The sequence below is a fragment of the Amphiura filiformis genome, chromosome 15 (genome assembly GCF_039555335.1).
Source record: "Amphiura filiformis chromosome 15, Afil_fr2py, whole genome shotgun sequence".
NCBI classification, from domain to species: Eukaryota; Metazoa; Echinodermata; class Ophiuroidea; order Amphilepidida; family Amphiuridae; genus Amphiura; species Amphiura filiformis.
In genome coordinates, this window is record NC_092642.1 from 12042977 (window position 1) to 12068000 (window position 25024).

The window sequence follows — 25024 nt, forward strand, 5'->3', positions numbered from 1 at the left end:
GTAGCGACTGAGTTTAAACCTTTACCTAAGGTGAGTAACCTGTTCCGTAACAAACAATGAAGAGAATTAGCATAACAAGCGGCTTGCGCTCTCTAATCCTTTACGGAAACTAACAATGAAGGCACGGAGTAGTCATGGTTCCGGTCATATCCTTTATCCAGAACAATCAAATGTACGGTATCTAACAAAGGAGAATTAGCATATTAACAAAGGATGTACCTAGTAGCCATGGTACCCGTGATACATAACAATGAAGGCACGGAGTAGCCATGGTTCCGGTCATCCTTTATCCAGAACAATCAAAATGTACGGTATCTAACAAAGGAGAATTAGCATGTTAACAAAGGAGGTACCTAGTAGCCATGGTACCCGTGATACATAACAATGAGGTACCGAGTAGTCATGGTTCCGGTCATATCCTTTATCCAGAACAATCAAACGTACGGTAACTAAGAAAGGAGAATTAGCATACTAACAAAAGAAGTACCTTAGCGGTCATTCACCTAATCCCAGAGAAGTGGGTGTGTTTACATATTCGTTTAATTTCGAAAGTAACTTGCGAGTGTGTCCACACGAGACGTATGCCTACTTGTAAGTTCACTCCCGGGAGAGGAGCGAGTGGACGGGGTGGGTGGACTGGGGCCATATGTGGGGGAGAGAAGAAAGGGAGAGAGAGCAGATAAGGAAAGGGGATGGGCTGGGAGAGGAGGAAGAATTAATGTTACAGGAGGGAAGCGGACTCTGCCATTGTAGTTGGTAACTTCAATCAAAGGCGATCAGCCCTGCCCCCGCCTAGAGGGAAAGAGGGGGGGTGTATTTCATGGAGTTGTGTGTGGAGAGAGAAGGGGGTATTTGGGGGGGGGGCTTTGGGGCGCCATCCCCCGGGGTCAAGGTAGGGGGCCGCCAAAAAGAAGGGGCGGCGGAAGAAGTAGGGGCGGCAAAAGGAAGAAGGAGCGGCAAAAAGAATTAGTAAAGAAAAAAGGGCGAAAAAATTGGAAATAACATAAAAAACTTGGAAAAAATGGTACTATACATTTGTTTTAGGGCGCTAACGCTAAAACCCTTTTTTTTCTTTCTTTTTTTGCTTTTCACTTTTTCAAACCTCCTTTTCGGGCTGTTGAGGATGGGGTGAGAATGGGGTGAGAAAGGGACCGGGAGATGAGGGACAGGTGAAGAGGGGAAGGGGAAAATTGGATCAAGTTCCCAATTGCGGCACCACTTTCACTAAAATACCTTTCAAGTTTTGTTAACTGAACTCATAATATCGAGTTGGTTCAAATAGTGATAATAATAATTATTATTATCATGAGAGAGAGAGAGAGAGAGAGAGAGATCAGTGGCGTACCGTGGCCGCCCCTACCCCGGGGAGCTGAAGAAAATTACATTTTGGCGCCCCTTCCTCAACAGCCCGAAAAGGAGGTTTGAAAAAGTGAAAAGCAAAAAAAGCAAAAAAAAAGGGTTTTAGCGTTAGCGCCCTAAAACAAATGTATAGTACCATTTTTTCCAAGTTTTTTATGTTATTTCCAATTTTTTCGCCCTTTTTCTTTACTAATTCTTTTTGCCGCCCTTCTTCCTTTTGCCGCCCCTTCTTCTTCCGCCGCCCCTTCGTTTTTGCCGCCCCCTACTTTGACCCCGGGGGGATGGCGCCCCAAAGCCCCCCCCCAAAATACTCGCATGGAGAGAGGAGAGAGAGAGGGGCGCCTGACCACTTCCAATGGCAGTATAATAAGCCCTATATATATCAGTATTTGGCAGCATGCTGAATTCTATTTAAAAAGACAAATTGATGTGCAAATCTTGTTTAAAGAAGCCAAATTATAAATCAACTCACATAACCCCGTTTGTTTTCGTTTGGTACAATAAACAACCAGAAAGTGAGATAAAAAAAGACTTTTTGCTCCATTTTTGCGCAAAATGGGTTGATTCTACCCACCCCCCTGAAATTCACTTTGCCCCCTCCCCACCCTTGTACCCCCGAAAAATGGCTGTCGCCGCCACTGCCTCCCCCCAACATTCCCCACCTCCCCCACCCCACCACTGATATGGTTAATTTGCGTAAGAGATTAGATAGACTGCTCAGCTGCGCAAGCCCGCTCAGTGTTATGCTAATTCTCTTCATTGTTTTACCGTACAGGTTAGACACCTTAGGTAAAGGTTTACACCCAGTCGCCTTTGGAACAGCGATTTTATTCAATAAAAGTCAATCAATCGTCGCGATAGCGTAGCGACTGAGTTTAAACCTTTACCTAAGGTGAGTAACCTGTTCCGTAACAAACAATGAAGAGAATTAGCATAACAAGCGGCTTGCGCTCTCTAATCCTTTACGGAAATTAACAATGAAGGCACGGAGTAGTCATGGTTCCGGTCATATCCTTTATCAAATGTACGGTATCTAACAAAGGAGAATTAGCATATTAACAAAGGACGTACCTAGTAGCCATGGTACCCGTGATACATAACAATGAAGGCACGGAGTAGCCATGGTTCCGGTCATCCTTTATCCAGAACAATCAAATGTACGGTATCTAACAAAGGAGAATTAGCATGTTAACAAAGGAGGTACCTAGTAGCCATGGTACCCGTGATACATAACAATGAGGTACCGAGTAGTCATGGTTCCGGTCATATCCTTTATCCAGAACAGTCAAACGTACGGTAACTAACAAAGGAGAATTAGCATACTAACAAAGGAGGTACCTTAGCGGTCATTCACCTAATCCTATAGAAGTGGGTGTGTTTACATGTTCGTTTAATTTCGAAAGTAACTTGCGAGTGTGTCCACACGAGACGTAGGCCTACTTGTAAGTTCGCTCCCAGGAGAGGAGAGAGTGGAGGTGATAGGGAATGAGAGAGACAGGGTGGGTTGATTGGGGTCGTATGTGGGAGAGAGAAGAAAGGGAGAGAGAGCATTATGATGAGAGAAATAGAGAGGGCGCCTGACCACTTCAAAGGCCAGTATAATCAGCCCTATATCACCCCTTCGGTTTTTATTTAGTACAATAGAAATTGAGATTAAAAAAAAAATCATTTAAACAAACACATACAGGTGGCGCCGCGGGGGTGGGGGTGACATGGGAGAAAATTTGTTGATTTAGCCGCCTCCCCATGCCCCGAAAAAAAAATACTCGCCCGCCATTGTTTAAATTCACTTTGCTCCTATCCCCGAAAGAGAAATTTATGGCGCCGCCGCTACCTCCCCCTCTCCTTGAGAGGAGCCTGAGAGAGGGTGAGATAAGGATAAAGCCACTCTTTGCCGGAAATATTTGAGGAGAGAGGTATATAATTTATTTTCCTTTCCAAGGCCAGGACAAGAACCTACATATATAATCAAATCAACTCCGCAGTGGCCCCGGAATCGGGGGGGTGGAGGCAATAATTTTGGTGGGGCCAAGTACCCTAGGCCCCTTCCCATTAATCTAGGGTCAAATTCATAATTTAAGGGTAAAGTTCATAATTCTAAGACCAAATTCACAATTTCAAGGTAAAATTCATAATTTGAAGGTATTCAATTTTTTTTTTGTATTGTATTGTATTTTAAGGTCAAATTCATAATTTTAGTATAATTTATAATGTAATTGATTTTAGGTTAACATGTATGCATTTCAAAACCCGCCCTCCCGCACCCACCCCCTTCAGCATGTCGCGTCTCGGAACAGGCTCAAAACAATTGCCCCCCCCCCCCACCTCTCCCTATATTCAAAATCTTCCCAGGCCTTCTGCTCCGCGATGACCATGGAGCTTGTTAATCGCAAGTCACCGCCCTCATTGTAGTCTCCACAGCAGCCAGTTTGGTTCCGCTCCCTCCACACAAACAGTCTGCCAATTGCCACTTTAAACGCCGTTTCTGATTAGCTACACGATATAGCCGTAGAGCTGTACATACGGGAACTTGATTGACCTCAGTCAGCTGGCGAGAATGCCGCGAGATGGCGGGTCAAACTTGCTCATGAATAATAAAGTAGCCGTCTAGCCGATCGACCAATTGAAAGCTTTGTTTGACGTCAAGCTGGATGACGTCGGCAGAAAACCGTTAGCGAATCAAAAAGGACCAGTTCGTGATCATTGGCAGACTGTTTGTGTGGAGGGAGCGTAACCAAACTGGCTGCGGAGGAGACTACCCTCATTGAAGAGGCTTTGAAATATTAAACCTACTATTATATATGCATCGATGCACAAACCCTCTCATTGTTATGTGTATAGACTTTGGATTCGATTTCAAGTGGGATTTATTGATTTATATCAGCACGCTCTTCGTGGTGTGTCACGCAGGTTGAGTACTTCAAATTATACAGCTGATTGACTTTTAACCGTCAGTCTATTCATCAAAATCTACGGTGCATATGCATACGGGAGCCGCAACAACGCTAATGAACGCACCTAACAAAGTTGGTTTGGTTCAGTCCTGGGAGATAACAGACGGTGGTGCTAGCTTCCAGTCTAATCCATACATTGTCCAACTCACATTGAGTATACCTGTTTAAAATGCACTCTTACAAAGTGTATCGTGTTTATTATTCATATACTATTATATTGTTATCATGTGCCTTGTTACTATGTGAATGCTATGTAAGATGGACAAGCATATGCGAATAAACTACTTTGAATTGAAATCAATTTAATACCTTAACACTAACTGTTATGCTAACCAAACAGTTACTTTCCCAGTTCAAACATTGCTACCAGAATTGTAGACACTGATTTTTCAGCCTCTTCAAAGCTCCAGACATTAAAGGATCCAGCGGTAAATGAACTTTTATTCTGGATCATTTGGAATGCCAAAGGAACACCCAGTTTTAATTCTATTTCTTCCCGTGATAAAGTTTTTATTGAACACATAAAATAGGTTAAATATGTTTGAAGGAAATGCAACTCCATTTTCGTATTTTTTCACTCCAACATTAAGAGCATCCATATAAATTTGATATCTTTACTTCAAAACTACATTAAATTTGTTCGATTTTAGGAAACATTAGAGTCTTGGTATTTTGGTATTTTGTGTTGTTGCAGTGCGTACAAAGTTTCGAACTATTATTGTTTCATATAACTTGAACACTATAGTTTCTTTAAACGATAATTTTCTTTAATTTGGAAAAACTCTTGTTCTTATTCTGTGCAATTGCTTTTGCAGTATTCTGACGATTGCTGAGTTGCTGCTAAGTTGCTGGAGTTTCTTATATTGATCATGAATATTGGTATGAGCAACCTTTAGTTCCATATAAATTTTAAGACATGCAGTATAGCATTTCAATTCTTGCGAAACGTTTTTGTGGGTGAATATAGACTTAGGAAATACGAAAACAAGTCCGCTATTTTAAGCTCTTAGCTTCAAGTTGAAGAAAGAATATCGAACTGAACCAATGTCAGTCTCGTATCCACTTAGTTGTATGCAACACGAAGCGGGTTTGGTATTAAATTTGTTCCCAACGTAAAACACTGTATCTATAAATGATTAAAGATGCACATACTGCATTTATCCTTGTGGGACAGCAATACCCAGATTAATTTCCCGGAGCTCAAACTATCGCCGTAACTTCCCGGATTATCCTTAATCTTCGTGAGTGTATTTGAAGTTAAGTTTCTTTAATGTCTATCAGTATGAGCTCCGTAACATGTTCCACTGCCTCAAGCATCAAATGTAATATTGTAAAGATTTTTGACCTGTAGTTAAATAGAAGATGTTGTATTGAAATAAAATAACATGACGGAGCTAGGAAGTGCGTGAGTCTTTATGTCACGTGTGAAATGCTTGATGACAGGGCAGGCGGGGATAGTTTATCTCCAAGTCATTACGCGAATGTTATATAGCCCTGGGCGGTATGTTTTAGCACCGTATACCAGACATTCATATTAATCCTTCAAGACTTCAACATGGAACACGTTTTATGACGAGCGATCTAATAATAGTAAAGACAACACTGACCAAATCTTTACTCGAGGCAATAATTCTCTTTATATCATGAGAACCAACTATGTTGTCTTTACTTTTATAATATTTTATGTGCAAATAATGCCTAAGATGGTCCGTGAACAAAATGTTAAGACATGTACGGCATTTCTAGTGTCGACATAGGCTATGATCTTTGCCATACAAGCAAAACATGCCATGTTTTTTTTGTCTACTTATATTATTCAACTCTATTTTACATCATTTATATTTCTAATAAATTCTATTATTTTAGAACAAGTGGACACATCATGACAGTTATATGTATTATAAGAATCATCGTGGAATTTTGTCCTAATTCGTGATGAGAGTAATGTATTCCTCATTTAATTTATTTGCGAATGTCTCAGTGTCTAATAAAACTGCGATCAATTGATTCGTCTTCTGACGACAACGATCAATATCATCTGACTAATGACGGCAGCATTTAATGTTGTCTAATGAAGACAGTAATAAATCAAGGCTACAATTATATTCAAGACAGTAATTAGTATTGTCTGCTAAATTATATTAAAGACAGTAATTAGTATGCCTGAAGACAGCAGTTGCTGTCTACTACATTAGCAATTAATAATATCTACTGAAGATAAAGCAATAAATATCTATACTGGAGACAGCGTTTAATGCTGAAAGGTTGAAAATCATTGAAAATATAATGTTTTGACATATTGATGTTATCTACTGAAGGCAGTAATACTTTTTATTAATATACTGAAGACAGCGATTGCTAGTAATGTTATTTACGGCTGGTAGCATCTAAAAACAGTTAATGCTCTCTAATTGATGCTAAATACTGAAGGCAGCAATAATTATTATATACACTGAAGACATCCATTAATGCTGTCTACTGAAGCAATTGGTGCTATCTACTAAAGACAGCAATACTTTTTTTAATTAATATACTGAAGACAGCGATTACTAGTTATGCTATTTACTGCTGATAGCAATTAAAAACAATTAATGCTATGTAATGAAGATAGCAATTGATGGTGGTATCTACTGAAGACAGCAATAAATGTTATTTATACCGAAGAGAGCGATTAATACTATCCACTGTAGATAGCAATTAAAACAGTTAATGTTGTTTTCTGAAGATAGTAATTGATGCTATCTACCATAGACAGCAATAAATGTTATATATACTGAAGACAGCAATAATGCTATCCACTGAAGATAGCAATTAAAAAATAATTAATGCTGATAACTGAATATAACAAACAAGTTAGCAATTGATGCTATCTACTGAAGATAACAATAAATATTATATATTCTTAAGAGATTGAGTAATGCTATCTACTAGAATAGCAATTAAAACTTATAATTGCTGTCTACTGAAGATAGCAATTAGTGCTATCTATACTGAATATAACGATTGCTAGTAATGCTATCTAAATGTGTCAATTAATGCAGAATTAATGCTTTCTACTGAAGATAGCAATTGATAATATCTACTGAAAACAGTAATAAGTGTTATCTATTAAACTAAGACGACAATTAATGATTATGTTACGACAGTTTGCATGTTATGTTACGACAGTAATTAATGATGTCTATATATAAGTAACACAAAATTTCTGAAAAATAGCTATATATATAACTTTTATTGAGGAATTCTATGTTTACACATTCTGTGTAATATTTACATGTTTTTATTTGTGCATTGTTCATGCATTTGTCAAATTAAATTTACATGCCACAAATTTCCAAGCCTTTAGGAAATTCTTGAATATTGTAATGTTGTTTCTCAACAAACTCTGTAAAAGATAATTTCCAAGGTATTATTAAGAAATGTACTTACCCTATGATGTGTGAGTGTATCCTTCGGTCGTGATTCAGCGACGCTGCATACTACTGCTACAATGAGTACCACTGTACTTATTAGTTCCCTCATCTTCATTGGTTAAGTTATATTCCGTGAAATATTCTACAAAGGTTGGGTAATCTGTAAATAAAAGATAGGAAATAAATATTGGTTAAAATGCTATTGTTCTGACATTGTTTTTTATAATGATGTTACCGGTACTTCTCTTCTCGTTCTATAAAGCTTTAGAGAGCACATTAAACATAGCCAAATTTAATAGAAAACAAAGAACTTTTGGAGTGAATTTTGCTTTTTGAAGACCAAAACAAGGTGTTCTAACATGTTTGGTATGATTTTAAAAGGTATAAAATAACTCCAGAAAATCTCAGAAATTATTATGTAAACTTTATTCTCATTTTGTGAGAGCAGGTCTTGGCAGGCTTTCTGGTTCTCGAACGTCGATATGTCCAAACAACATGCATCGGTTGGTGTAACTCATCATACATGCTGAGTGTACCATTCTTACTCATATTATCTCTTCATATCTTGGTGATGCAACATACAACAACAAACATGCTTGTAAATCACGCAATTGCCCTTACTAATTAATGCTCACGATTTCTACAAGGCCTCAACCGCTCTAAAGGTCTGTGTAATTAACTACCGTATGTTATGAATAATCAGCGTGAACAAGACTGGTTGAAATCAAGCTACAAACAATACCCTCAAATGTGTGATATAAACTAGTCATCACTAAATTGAAAACGGAGACAGGGAACAAAATAGGGTCAGATGACAACCATTATGTGTCTATCGAGTGACTGATACATTCACGTAGTCCCAATGTATGATTCACAATGAATGCCGCGGCGTGTCGATGTTAATTCTCTCCCCACGGATGCCAAATCAAAATATTGTTACAAAATGTTCAAATATTTCCAAAAATTTTATATCAATATTTGAAATTGTCATGAAAAATGACCACGATTGAGTACAAAAAAGCCCAGTATTGGTTAAGTGGTTCTTGAGATAGTTACTGAAATTTTGGATAAATTTGTTGACTGCACATGTAATGAAGTTTATATGGCTGCGAGTAATTTGTATATCGTTATGATAGACATGAATGTGTGTGTGTGCTAAGGATTAGTCATCGAACCATAATCATTATACAAAGATGAAATATTACGATGACTTCTATCTCAGAATTATACTCCCACTCGTTGTATGACAAGCTAGAGCTATACAAATAATTCAGATTCTTTACTGTCTCTTTTCATCTGGTATGGTTAATTTTATGCTGCAAAATATATGTCGGTTTCCCAGGTCGGGTTACATGTGTATTACAGCGAGAATCTTCAAAGCAACAATTGCGGTTTCAATTTTAATTTCAACTAGCTGCTATGACTGAGTTTTAATGCGCACTCCGCTCTGAGGCCCGGAGCTTTACATGTTACTGAAGCTACGGAAAGTGTTTTTTCAGCTCTTTTGGTTGCAAATATTCAATTGTTATACATTTGCTACACACAGTACAGTGTACATTTTGCAGGGTTTGTTCCACAAACATGACAAATAGAATACCAGACGTCATTTTGAGCGTTAAATTGACACATAATGGAAGAATTTTAATTCTTTGTGTTGTTGAACTTGCAGTGCATTCAAGAAGAAAATTGGTTTTAACTTTTAACACACACAACGTGTACAGGCTGTATCCAAATGATTGGTACCCATCAGTTTCCAGTGATTATGGACAAGACTACCATATCAAAATTCAACATGAATAAGATGAGTGTTATAAAAAGTCATCAAACTATAAATCCTGGGTATTTCAAGAGGGTCCAATGTTGCATATTGAAGAACCAGAATTGTCAATAACACCAAAAACTAATGGTTATCAATCATTTTGATACAGCTTGTTTTAACTTGACATTTTCCGTAAGATAAATCGAATAGCTAGCCAGAGAGTACAATTCATAATAATAGACAAAATCTCTGAATTTGTCTAAACGTCTAAGAAACATTTTTTACAAATAAGATAGCAAAACCTTTTATGTCCAAATCTTTGAATACTATGATTTCAAAATATTTCGATTTTAGACTGCAATTGTTCATTTCTCTCGTTGTGCCTTGTGTATTTAACAACTAATCAAAATAACATCAGATAAAGACGGTGTCATCCCCATATTTATTTTCGTGGATATTCAGAGCTATGCAATGCATGCACTATACCTTGACGCAGCTTTAAGTCCTTCTCAACGTCAGAAAAATAAAATTGCTATATATCCGTATGTAAATCCGTCAAATGCCCGCAAGTTGCGACACCACTCTCACGATTCATCCGTTTTGATATTATAATTCCTTTTCTCATAAACAACCGTGTTGTTGATTTGTACCAAAAATGTAAACAGCAGCCCTGTCATACACACAACCTTCCGGGGAGGATGAAAACACTGATATAGTAAAGTTGTATGTGTATACTGCTGACAGGAAAGAGTGACTAGACGAGCAGTAGTTTTGAAGCTTGCCTGCTTGGTAGAAAGCCTAGACCACAATGCCTCGTATTACTCAGAGTGGCTTAGACTCTAACACTGGCGTCATATGCCATTGGGGTGAAACACTCTCTATTTAGCTTAGATTGCGCAGACTGGTTTTATATTTTGACATTGCGGGTTTTTTAGATAAATTTCAAAGGGATGACTCAAGAACCACTGAACCAATACTAGGCATGTTTGTACTCATTTGAATGCATTTTTCATGTGTACTTCAAATATCATTATGAAACATAAACATGTGCCAATTTTTGTGACAAAAAATATAAATCTGTAATTTTATCCACATTTGACATCCGTGTGTGAAGGGCTTAAGTGACAAATTAACAAAGGCAATCAGTATTTTTTTTACTCTTAAACCGCGACCTCTACAATTCGCGTGTATTCTATTAAATCATGCACTTGTTAAGTTCCCTAACAATACCCTGAATGGATGTGACTTTGGGTGAACTTTTCAAGACTCTACAAATAAGAGCGTTTTTGTGGGAGGTATATACATGGATAACGAGGGTTGAATTGTTAGTGTTAGTATAACAAATGAAGTAGTGTACTAACAAACTCGATGTGGTAACAATAGTGAGTCGGATTTAGAGACCTATGACTAATAAAAAGAGTGGTGTTGGGTTTAGTAAAATTACAATTATTTACGGAAATTACCCTAGAGTTATTTTGGGCCATACAAAAGAAATCTCTTATAGCTAGAGATCTAATATATCAAATTATTAACAAAGACATTTAATACCTCATTTAAAAAGGGGATTAACAAAATCGTAATTCCTGGTGTACGTATACGTAAATAATTACAAAATGAGTGGTTTTGGTTTATTTTATTATTTTTGAGTTGTTTTAACATGTTTATTTGCAATCCTTTCACGCACAATTATTTCTTTATTCACTGTTTTTTAAATGTTCTTTTTTACCAAGATCAATGCAACAATGCCGAAACTTAACCAGGAAAAACGAGAAATGTCATCCTAAATCGTCATCGATTTGTTCAAAAGTGGTTTGTTCCAGTTCCATCACTGCGTGTTTCTTATTTGCACAACAGTCAGACAACAGAACATTAGGAAACACGAAAAACTATATTATACCCTAAATACATATACTTGGCCCACGTATACATCGAAGTGCAAGGTTGTTTACCCTTTTATATTTTAATATCGCGATATCTCGCGACAAGCGATAATATTTAGACAAATAACAGGATTCTCTCATTGGTTAGACCACAATCGCTAGCGACTAGACAATAAAGTATAAAATCTTCCAATCTATAACAAGTATCATATATTTGTGTATATCCTCAGTCATCCAGGTATCAAATATCATACTGAAATTTAAAATCTGTTCAATTGGACTCACTATTTTTATCTTGCGACAGTTTCGCATCCTATCCTGGATGTTTCTTCATGCCGTTTTATTTCTCGGCAGCGATCGGTTAGTGACCCGTGCCGGGGTCACAGAACTGAGCCGTCAAGGGATCTTTTTGATAGCAGAACTGTAGGCACGGTGATTTGAAAGAGGAGTGAAAGAAGTTGTATGTGAAGCGGGAGGAGCCACCTCTGAACAGAATAGGAGGTCTGCGCCACAACTTGGCGGGGCCAACAGTTCTGCTATCAAAAAGATCCCTTGACCACTCGGTTCTGTAACCCCATCACGTGTCACTAACCAATCGCCGCTGAGAAATCAGACGGCCTGAAGAAACATCCAGGATAGGATGTGAAACAGTCGCCAGATAAAATTGTAAGTCCAGTTGAACAGATTGTAAATTTCAATTTGACAAAAAGTATCATCTACAAGTAAATACCATAACAAATACTGTTTTTCTACTTTATGAGACAGAGTATATTTCCCAGGTATAATCTCAACTTGATGTCAGATGATTAATTTCACGACAAATTTTCGTATATTATAAACTGTCTGATTTTGATGAATTACAATCCAGTTTACTTTGACATCTACGAGGTTCAAAGACCCAATTATTACGGGTTGTCTTCACATCATTTCTTATTGGTTAAGACGGCTATTTGGAGTAATATCGAATATAAGTATGTTATAGTATCGATGGGCCCTCAGTGCAGATGTCCCGACAACAGTGAATGGATATAATTCGATTTCTCTTTTTAGAGCTTGCTTACATAGAACATTTTTAAAGGTCGTGTTCAATCCTGCAAGCCATTTAGACAGATTCTTTACATTTTCCAGACAAATGAATTATAATATTGTATCTGTCTAGGAGTTTGTACTTGGAGTTCTAGGTCTTCTGATTCTTAGGGCAACGCCAAAGATGTACACAATCTAGTTATTTTATGCTTTGGCACATATCCAAAGAACCATATGCTGAAAATTGATATTTGAAATCGTTAACGGTGGGTGGTCAGATTCTTCATATTCTGTTTTCTACTGTGTATTAAGGCATGGCATTAAAACAACCTGTTTCCATATGGTGAGCTGTATTGGGCTATTACACTTGAAATTCACACTCCCTTTGTGGAAGATTTTGGAAATATCTTCCACAGGGGGAGTATGTTTATCAAATGTAATTGGTCAGGGTTAATCATTTTGAAACTAATACTCCCCCTGTATTATGGCTTTACCTATATATTCCACAACTGGAGTGAGTATTTCAAATGGAAGTTACCCAAATGTCTATTCTATTTGAAACTCATACTCCCTCTGTGGAAGACTTTAGCTGAATCTTCCACAGGGGGAGTGTGGATTTTAAATGGAATGGCACATTGCTCAAGCGTTTGTGATATGATAAGCAAAACCGTGTATAACAATGTTCCATAGGATAGTGCATACTTCCAGTGGCAGTTACCACTTTTACCTCGGTTTTTTCACACCATCTATACGAAACATATCTCGGTCGCTAAATTTTACTGGGGTAATGAGAACAAAATTAGCTTTCTTCTGATACCAAAATCTCGGTTTTATAAGTACTAATGGTAGACGAGACTGTCGATCTGATCATACACATTTAAAATGTAAATAACAAGACTAGCAAATTACTTTTCACACTCTTATTGTGAATTTTGAAAAAGTAGTAAAAAACAAAATAAACTAAAATAAACAAACAAATCATGTTTTACGGTATGTTTGTATCTTCTTGTTTTATGGTTCAATTTGTATGCAAACTTTGTCCATTTAATATATATTGCTATCAATTCCATTTTATTACAATGTAACTGATTTGCTTTTTGCTATGTGCCGCTTTTCCGCCTTTGATGGTGCCATCAGGCCCATATTTCTCTTCTCAGAAAAATGTCTTGTACCGAAGTGTCACTTTGCGGGTGTATGGATGGCACGACGCTTGCTTCACCATGGGAACGTTCTAAATTCTAATATTATCATAATTGCTTTCTTCCACCTCATCTTCTCAAAATAACTCAGTAGCTAGCTAGCGGGGCCCATCATCAGCATAATCAAGTCCATCATAGTGAATTTCTCAAATCATTGACTGAAGTAAAAACAATCACAACAATATTTTCCCGCGCGTATCGAGGCAATGGCAATTTCCCACCAGACTCATCAATTACAACAGCCCTGTATATAGCACAATCCCAGGCACTGTAAAATTCTGCGGAATACAACTCTTGAAATTAAAGAAAATCAAGACTTTTTATCTTTTCAAGGCTTAATGTGGAAAAAGAAAAAGAAAACATTATTAAAATGGATATAAACATGCCTGGCTGGTAGTGAGTGGTTCTTCAGTTTGGCTTGCAGCTTTAAGTGAAATCTCAGTGTTTTGCTTTGATAGTACGTGTGAGGCATTACAAGGCAATTTAAGCCCCTTGATATTACTCTGCTGGTGAATACCCTGCAGGACCCCATCATCATGGAGAATATTGTGCCTATAGTATTACCGAAACTTTACATCACATAAGCGCCACGTTAGACATCGACAAACCACCCAAATTGTATATTAATCAGTTCCATGGAGCAAAAAGAATTCTACGAGCCTCGTAGTTCTTCTAATAATGTCGAGATACATTATTTGCATTGTTACTCCTTACTGATTTCTACTTCGAGGACAAGAAATCTTCAGAGGAGCATCAAAAGTAGCCCAATCATGCGCCTTACCGACAACATTGGCAAGAGTACATAATAGAGATGACATATAGCCCTTAGATATACCCCTAGCTACCTAAAGAGTAAACTCTAGCATGGTACTTTTCCTAAGTGACCCGACTCATAAGAAAAAGGCGGGAAATCGGAACGCTAATTCAATTATTATTCCATCCATCTATCGCAATGGCATGTCCCATCAAGTCGAAATGAGATAAATGGCTGCCAAGTTGTTTAAGAAGTGCTACTTTGCTTATCAGAAATATGAGATATCTAAATCATGAAGTACAATACAATAAAATATGATGCATACTTTCAATTTATATCGATGGAGATGTTAAAGGCCGGAGAAAGGTCGTGTGCACGATTTATGTTATGAGTTTTTTGAGAAACTATATTGATAAAGCGACATGACACTCGAGAGACATGAGCTGGAGTGAGAGGCGATGTCAAGATTTCGTCGCGTATGTATTTTGTCATCAAACCTTATTACACCCCAAACAATATTTTGATCGGTCGGAAATAGAATAATATTGTAGAGGGCTCGATAAGATCATAGGAGAAGTATATGATATCAGTTCCAACACCCTGTCTCAGTATTTTGTGTCATTTAAGCCGATAGAGAAATATCATAATAGAATAGAATATAATAAGGAATACGAACATAAGGCGATTGCTATCAATCAAGTCAACAATTTACTTTCGGCCTCGAGGCAAAGAGAGGCAAAACTTCTGATGCAGTCTCGAAAGGCCATTTGAGGCTTGTGTTTTTGTGATGCACCTTGCATGACAATGTCCAATTCTTTGCATGAATCAAGGCTATACAAGACTGTGATACAAGCTTGTAAGTACATAATATATATAATACAAATGGTATCTGCAATTTAGCTATCCTATTGCTGAATAATCATATATGTGACCTAATACCACGATATGATCGTATAGAGTCGCATCAGTTGGTAGTTTCGAGACATCCTGGCTGACTGAGTTGATGTTCTTTGTTTGCCACGCACCTGTGCAGGCCAGTATTTTGGTTTTCGAGAATGGCCCATTGTGCCTATTCACATAGGACATACTATTGGCTTGAACAGGTGCCTAATAAACAAAGAACATCCAACGCAGTAGCTGGGCGTCTCAAAACTACCAACTTGCGACTTTATGCTCATTTCGTGGCAGCAGGTTACATATATATTGTACAATTATACATATCTAAAATATACTGTTGTAGATAAAGGCTTCTTTCACAAACGCCTCGACATTTTGATCAAACCTTTGACATGACAGCGTAACTTGCAACACAATTATAACATCTAAGCGAACGATGACATCAATGTGATTCAAACAGACTTTCAACATAAACTTAACAATTCAACTTATCTTGACGTTTCGACGCTTGATACATGCACGCCTTCCTCGGATGTTATTCTGCATGTTACATGTGATATCAATTGTTTTGTCATCAATATTTAGGTTGCAGGAAGCTTTAATAGGAGTCGACAGGTATATTAAATTATCTTAACTAATTACTCGGCACGACTTCCTATTGATATTTGTAGTAATTTTATCACTGTGATTTCATCACTAAGGTGGATACATGGGTAATAAACTATATGTGACCGTACAGCACGAATGAGCCGTAAATGTCCTCAATTGTATTCTGAGTTACAGTGTAAAATGGGCATGAAGGTCGTATTCATAGGTACCTCAATTTGGTGCTACGTGTACCTCATTTAATGAGATACACGTAGCAAAATTGAAATACCTATGAATATGACCTTCATGCCCATTTTACACTGTAACTCAGAATACAATTGAGGATATTTACGGCTCATTCGTGCTGTACGGTCACATATGAGTCAGAGAGGGATAAAGTGAAATAGGTACTAGGCATAGGAAGAGGGAGAGAAGGAAAAATAACAAAAGATATCAAAAGAAAGAGTGACAAAATTCCTGTTGCACGTTATATGCAACTATGCAAGTAATGTACGTTTTCCATAATATGGATACCAGTATCATATTTACTTTGCACAGACATTTACTGACAACTTGAATACACACTGACGAAATCAGAAAGGGTAGGGGCAAACAGGGGCAGCGATGGACCGACACACCCCAACACACACACCCCGACAGACAGACAGACAGACAGACAGACAGAGGGGGAGTAAGAGAGAGAGGGGGAGAGAGAAAGAGAAAGAGAAGAGAGGGAGGGAGAGAGAGAGAGAGAGAGAGAGGAGCGAGAGAGGGGAGAGAGAGGAATGGAAAGAAACGAAATATACTTCATATATATATCATGAACACCTTTTTCTCAAATCTATACCTTACAAATACGATCAATCAAGTACTAATAGACCTTATAGTCTCGATCGAGTGATCCCTCCAATGTATTTTATATTTTAGGAAAAGAGAGTAAAACTCGTCTATGAGAGCCAATCACGCGACGATGTGATTAAGACATGTTTATGGTGTGCTGAACAAGAAAATAGTCCAATCGTGAAATTAGTTTCATCGTCTCTAGTCCTCTAAAGGACATCGTTCGTATGCACGTGTAGTTCGTATATATCACTGTGATCTGAAACACTCGCATCTGCCAGGGCACAGTTATTATTAATATGTTTATAGACTCATAGAATGACCTTTAAATGTGTTAGGTTCAGAATATCATACTCCCCAACTGGTGTCAAACAATTTAATACATTGCTGTTAAATGAGGTTAACAAACTGTGTCGCTGGCTACTCGTCGCTGGCATTAGTCCATTTGGAAGAGTGTATAATATGGCGGGGTATATATTATGGACGACATGTTTCAGTCTGTGAAACACGCAAATTAGGTCTAATCATCTTAAATGACTACTTGAACTAGCTGTTAATTTAATTTATGCCTCTGGTGTGGAGTGTGTGTCGATACACTATACATCGTCACCATAGATCCAGTCACTATACACGGTCGACAAAGTTAAAGATATATACCTATTGGTTGTTTTTTCTTTTCATGTTAATTGTTATACCTTACAAAACTGTGATAAACCTAATTTTTCACCAGGTTTGTCGTCACAAATAATAAAGGAGACAAATTATTTCCGCCTGGGAATCGAACCCAGGACCTCATGTTTATGGGATATGTGCCTTAACCACTTGGTTAAAGCACAGGTGGTTACGGTACAGGTCTTATAAACCTGAGGTCCTGGGCTCGATTCCCAGTTGGAATCGCTTCTTCTAGTTGTCTCTTTTATTACTTGCAACGGCAAACCTGGTGCAAAATTATGTTCATTATATTAAATTCCTGTCGATCACTTTTCGTCCATCTTAGAAAGCTGTTATAATTAGTTTATGCATCACTTTATCTGGATCAGCAAGCTTGCTTCTTATGGTCATTTCATTGCCCACTTCGTACGAAATTCAACTGTTTATAAACGGAAGAAAAGATTAAACAGCAAATTTAATAATTATCTTAAAGCTAAGTAAGTGTATTCCCATAAGACCCATTCCAAATTTAAAACTCCATAAAGAGCAGCTTAATATATATTTTTTGTTACTCTTCCGTTTACTCTATACTAAATTAGACTGTCACTTTCACGGGATTTTAATCTACAGAAGCTAGACCTTCAGTAAAATTGTCCGTTGCGCTAACAATAATTGCTGTCTCTTTTATTACAATTATCCAATCAAAACTTCACCCATTTTTCCCCATAATAATATGTTGCATCGTATGTGTATGTATATACACGCCCTAAATATGGCCCCATACTTCTTCCAAATTTCCACACAATCCACCGAGACAGAACTGAATCTTGCAATCTATGCCAACAACCGAAGTGCTATATGTTATTGCAGAAATCCGAGCACTCCATAACTATAAATTATTAATGTCATTGCTGAAATATGATTTTAGAAAAATCTCAAAATTTTACAAATGGATAAGAAATGTAGGTTATATGTAGCAATACAAAATGATATTTAAGAAGACAAGCTATTAAAGTGAGTTGTGATGTTAAAAGAAGCGTTATAAAAATCTGTTGGGTCATTACTTCACCGTTCAATCCTTAACAGCAAAGAAGATAAAGTTACTGTGTCAAAAATGCTCTCAAATCATGTCAAACCCAAGTTTGGAACAAGGTAATGGGTGCAGTATATTGTTAAATTGTTTGTATACTTTATCAGCATGTTTGAGAATAAAAAGGAAAACCACCGTGGTAAAACCATAATCCAATTTATAGGATATGTTTCAAGAACACACATGAATTCAATACTGAGTCTGTGATTGTTGCGGCTATAGAGTTACGGACTATTATTGTCTTACTTTATATTTGACCTTGCCGTAGGAATAGTAAGGTTTATTGAAATACAAATGAAAATCTTCAGTTTTCGTTCCCTTTTCAGTTCAGTTGTTTATAGCAGCAAAAGTGTTTACGTGGACAGTGGTGATCCCGGTCTTGGAAAACGGACATTGGTTGCTGCAATTGTTTGTTACAATAATGAGCATATCGCGTTTTCACCAACAACCTGATAATATTTGAAATTATATTTAAGTAAAACTTTAAATGAGGTGCTAGTGTTGACTAGTCTTCATAAACAAAAACGGACGAAGTGATTTTTATGGAAACAAATACAAAAAAAAACACTTGTAAATTATGACTCATAAATCTACCGTGGACAATAAGCCTCGAGAATTTGCTGTCCTCCTTATCAAAAAAATCAAAAAGAATATACCAGTATATAGGCTAAAAGTATAACATAAAACCCATTTATTCCCAGAAAGGGACCTCTTTGCGCAGAGGAAAACAACAGATGACATTTCAGAAGACAAAGCTACAAATTAAGATCGCTACCATGGACGCAAAGTAGGTGTCTAATTCGCGTCAATTTCCGTCGTCGTGCACGACTCCTTAACAATATTACCCTTGCTATTTGTACTGCTCAGAAAGCCTAAATGAACTTGACACATCGAGACTTCCTCTCTTCCTTTATTGTGTTGTATTTAAATAACCTTATACGGCCTCTTTTACGAATTCTTATACAATTTAAGAGATTTTAAGCTTAATTTATAGCTCGATGGCGACCGATGTGCGATTGATTCACAACCAATGAGATGTATTTGTACTTATTGCGCAGTAAATAACGATCCATTTGATTGGTGAGTATGAAATCGCTCATCGGTATCTACTGAAGTATGAATTTGGTTATAAGCCAATATTTGAGCACATGCCCACCCTGAAGGGTTATGTTATCCAGGGAGTTATCCTACTCCATTTACTATCAATTATGCATATAAGCAAGGAGATATTTGACTTGAAATATTATAGTCTCTTGGATTTGACAAATTGACTAGCTAGGGAGGAAGACGAAATGTATTCGTGGGTGTCATTTTGTTCAAAGTGATTTCTATATGAGGAAAATATTCCAGTGAATTTGTAGATTAAGTATGAGGATATTTTATGGTGGGCTATACATAGAATGACATTTGGGTGTTTAAAATATTCCTTTTAAATCTAGATAAAATAGGTTCATATGGAATAGAAAATGACATTTTTACTATGTTCACGTTATGCCATTACTTCATTACCATCGTGTCAATGACATGGAACACGTAATTGAAAGTGTCACAAATACATTTTCATGTAAAGTCTTGAAAGTAACTTAAATTTCATATTGCTAATGGTGACGATCTTGCGGAGAACTCTACAGCAACATATTGCACAATTTGATACATGTACAAAAATTCTTATAACTTGCGATCCTTGCGAACAATGCCATACTGAGTATGGTAGTAACATCAAGTTATCAGCACTGTTGACGTGTTGTATGATTCTTATTATCGCCTCAACATTCAATTACCAGGCCGCCGAGACTTAGTTTGTGAATTTTTAAAACGGTGAGCGCGTAAGGTGTTATAGATTTGTATTTAGATTTAAGGTTGAATTTAACGTGGCTGTGTACTCTCATCTCGTTTATTTTTCCAAATTTAATTTTTTTACATAAGTTAGAGCCTCTAAATGTTTTCTATCAGTAAATTTCAACTCCATCATGAATTTGCGAGAATATATTTGTACACAAACAATGGTATACAGATCTCAACCTTTTTTAAAAGAAAAATAGAGGATGAGGCTATGGAACACGAAATGCCTCTTTAATTTAAATACTGCCTTGTTTTAAATGAAAGATTCGATTTGTCACCACGTTCCATATATCTATACAGGTGTACGTGTGTAATCGTAACTTGTCAGTTGTACGTATCATTTATATTACCTACTTCTATCACGAGCATTGCAGCTGCAAACCTGACATTCCTGTTTATCAAAACCACAAAATACCCCTTCTGTTCCATTCCATGCAGCGCAACAATAGCTACCACAAATATTATTACTGGTATACAAAGAATAACAGGTGTAAAACTCATCCACATTCTTTTGTTATTGCCGACATTGTAATAACAGGTGCTCACATTCTTTCCGTGTCTTTGAGCGTATTATATTACAATAAAATGATTGACAGGTGACATTTTGTTGGCTACTGGCCAAGATTTTTATTCATCATGCATATGTGTTTCAGGTAAGAATGCTTATTACATCTAACGTCTTGTACTTTTCCAGAAGAAAGAGTTCATCAGGATTGAAATTTGTATTCCTTGTTTATATTGCTGAAACGCTGATCGTGTTGACTGTATGCGGACTATTTGTAAAGTTCATTAAAACGTACAACATGAACATTTTTTTTAATATGGTGACTTCTATCGTATTTTAATGTTACTAAATACATACATATACCATCATCATTTTATTTGATTCAAATCAAACATACAAATTATAAAAAGACAAAAAGACACAAAATAAGGCATGCAACATGAACGTTTTCTTAATGTGGTAATTTGTATTTTCAATGTTGCAAAACGTTCCTTTAATATGGTGTATTTTTATTACGTAATCATCATATAAGAACTGGCATGATAATATTCTTTCTTTGTTTGCTTGTAGCATATTGGTAATTTATACTACAGGCAAGCGCACACGCACGTCTTAAGACAAATTTATCAAATACAAATGACTCTAATTTAAACCTGCGGCTAACCGGGAGTTTATCAAAGTTGGGTTTAAGATATTCGTGGTTTATATATATATATATATATAAGTATATTAGTAATTCCAGTATCACGTAAGATATGTAAATATAATTAAGCGCATGTTAGTATTGGAATATATTAATACTGGTAATGAATAGCTTCCAGGACGATATAAAACAGCATATCAATCTTTACGATTTCGTATAGAATTGATATTATATTATCTGTATACAATTGGATAATGTGTATTAAACTCACGAAAGGAAATTAAAAACAAACAAGAGATCAGATTGAAACGATTTAGTTGTCCTTTTTTAATTTATATTCAATCAGAGGTAATGCCATTTAATAACAGATCCATATTGGTGATTGTCTTTAGTGTTTGTTTCTCTCTAATTCGTTGACGTACTAATACTTTTCAAATAATTAATTGAAAATAAACAATTCGGTAATACCGGGATAATTAGAAATACAGAACAATTTTCCCTATTCAGTGAGAGCGACGAAGAACTTGTTAATCTGCTACTTGACTCAAATGCCCAAGTGTGAACCGTTGAGATGATTTTATTTTCATGATGTCTTATTTGAAATAAACCCAGAAAGATGTGGAAGATCTCACCCCTTCTTTATCAATGCCTTCTCATACAATTTCAACCATGATCTTGCCATTGTCGCAACTAAAGGGTTAATCCAACACTACTAACTGACTGATAATTAGAAATGAATCTTGTGCTATTGACTTTTGTTATATTGCACATACTCTATTATGGACCCATCTAGACGATGCTTTTACGCTCAAATCAATCCAGATTCGTGTAGAACCAGTATTGTATTACGTACCAAATGTGAGTTAAGGCACCAGAACCAAATTTATTCGATCTTTGGATCGACCGTCGATACTGCTTCAATGCCTGTAGTTAATGACCTATCAACTAATTAATCAGAATTGCTGGTATATTGTTCAATTATCATTACATGCATAGATTCATATATATAATCACAATTAACAATTGAAATTGATTTTATAAATAATAAGGACCCACCAAGCTTCGATTGTCGGTCAAAAGATCGAATTAATTTGTTAGTTCGTTTAAGTAATTTGTTTAGCCTTAATACCGGATTAGGTCCCAAGATACATGCGCTATGCATTTATATACAAATATCCCCCGTTTAATACGCAATGTACGTCAACATAGTCAATGGGTACCTGATTTGTTTGGGTCAATCCAGATTGATCTAAATTATAAAATAATCATGTAGCTAGATATCTCATATATTTATGCAAACATGTTAACTAGTGCACACACGCATTCGGAGATAATTGAAATTAATGCCACTTTTCACGCTATGCAAGTCAGCATTTTTCATCTCTCTCTTTCTCTGATCGAAGATACCTATAGGCAGTCTCTTTATGACATGATAAATGATTGGAAATAACTGTATTGTGTATTTGACTAATATGGTAATGGGAGAAATCGCAACCATCGCCTATGCTTAGCTATAGTCAATTTTACTAAGCGACCGGTTTGAGAGTTTGCTTTCTAAATAGTAATATAGGGTTGCTAAACTATCGGTCGTAGCAGTACATCACAGTAATTACGTGAAATGTTGATTTAATTCATTATGTAAAAACCTATTATATTTGTGAATTTAATTTCGGGGAAAAGTGAAGTATAATGATTGATGTTATTTTTTGCCAATGGCGATAGGTTTTAGAGCTTTTACAGAATGATTTATGGGATTCATCGAAAATTATGACATATTTTTGACAGCTTTTTCTGGTTTTGTGACTGATTTAGTTCAATTGCCATACCTAAAACTAAAAAATCTCACAGGCATTATCTGCGTTTTATCTGTCCATATGTCTGTATGTCTTGCTTTGTCTTTATTACTCTCTTTCTTGAATGAAACAGGCCGACGAAGTGAGGATTTGTTTTAAAATGAAGTTTATGAATGGAAGTCACTCGTATAAAAGAGAGGATTTTGTATGGCATAAAAGTAAAAACCACTTTCACGTAGCATGCATGGAGGCTGTATGCTTAGCTGATCCTCCTATAGCCCCTTTTGACAATTTAATCGTCGCTTTCACGCAAATACCTTGTAAAATGCTTGGTGTGTGTGTATGAAGGCTTTTCACTATACCGCATCATGTAATGGTATTTGTATGAGGGGTGGCTTTACACAATCACTGACAATGGTACTCCCAGGTACGGAAAGCGTACGTTGATAACGCATGTTGAATTAGCACTGCGTAACTCAATAACCATACCTGCAGTAAAAATATTGCCTTCGTTTATTATCTTGACATTTCTATCATCAAGAAAAGAGGAGTGTGCAGAAGGATTAAAGACAGCACATTCTGTAAACTGCAAACAAAACATCTCCAAGATCATGTTTAAGTTCGGTTTGATCTGAAGCATTACAGTATGTGTGTAAAAAGTGTGTGTGTTCTAGGATTGTAGATGTACTAAAAATTCATCAATCAACGAATGTTCTTGCTTCAGGAATAAAATTTCAGCAAAACTTATTGAGAGGCTAATGCAAGAAGGCCTCATCTGCAATAGCTGCCATGTGTTATATTTTTAGATGTGTACAATATAGAATGCAGAAATTGTCAAATATCTATAAGGCAGCTATAGCAGTGAGGACATTCTTGTCCTAGTCCCTATAATCTTTGTCGACGTCAAATAAACTAGATGCTTTTAATGCTCGTCCAGGGATCTGGTCTTTCGGGACTAATACATTTATTTTTGAGAACTTTTCAATGTTTTATACCAAATTATTTTGTTTTGCCTGGGAGCTAACCCTTTTTAGAAAATGCTCAATAGATAATATACATGTATTACGGAATTGCGTAAAGCCTAATTAACTTTGATTTCAGATGATAAAGACATTTTACCTGGAGGCAACTATACTAACCACATTATCTCGCTTATTGCTCCCTGTGGCAAAAATCAGTTCTATTCGTAAATGAAAAACGATATTTTGTGGAAATTGTATTGTTATGTTTAATATAATAGAAATATAGTGTATTGCTATCAGTATGGTGAGCCATGCATGTAAATTGAATAATTATGTGAGATTCCATTTTCTCCATTATATGTGGGAAATACTTACAGTTACAATTCATTGTTCGATCATTTTGAACAATTAATATTATGATGTAATGGTATCAAATTCAAATGTATATAAAATCCAAAAGCTTTTAGAACTATTTTAATTAAACATTGTTAATGTTATATCTCTTAAATCTTACATCTCTCTCTTAAAAGTTGACTGCCTCATTTCTTGTTCTCCTTAATCGCCATGGTACTTTTAAATTCCATTCTTCCACTGTACCTCGCCCGTCTCTGTTTGTCAGTGCATGGTAGTACCAGAATTTCTTTTTTTCGGGGAGCATGGAAGGCAAAATGAATTTAAGGGGGAAACAAAAATCAACAAATTTTGCGCAAAATTACCGCAAAAAGTGTTCGTAATATAGGGTTTCACGGGGGCACGGGGGAAAGAGTTCTGACTGGGGGTATTTATGTCTTTGTTTGTCTATGCATGTGTCTGTCTGTCAGTATGTCTGTCTGTCTCATTGGCTGATTGGCAAGTGGTTATTCTGTATC

The 25024-nt window shown here is 36.5% G+C and overlaps 1 protein-coding gene across 1 annotated transcript in view; it reads right to left on the reverse strand.

Moving 5' to 3' along the window:
* Positions 1–25024, reverse strand: part of LOC140171258 (follistatin-related protein 5-like) — a 199074-nt gene that overhangs the window by 85852 nt on the left and 88198 nt on the right. The window contains 1 exon segment of the mRNA XM_072194488.1: positions 7743–7886. Coding sequence (XP_072050589.1) covers positions 7743–7841 — 99 coding nt within the window. The 5' untranslated portion in view covers positions 7842–7886.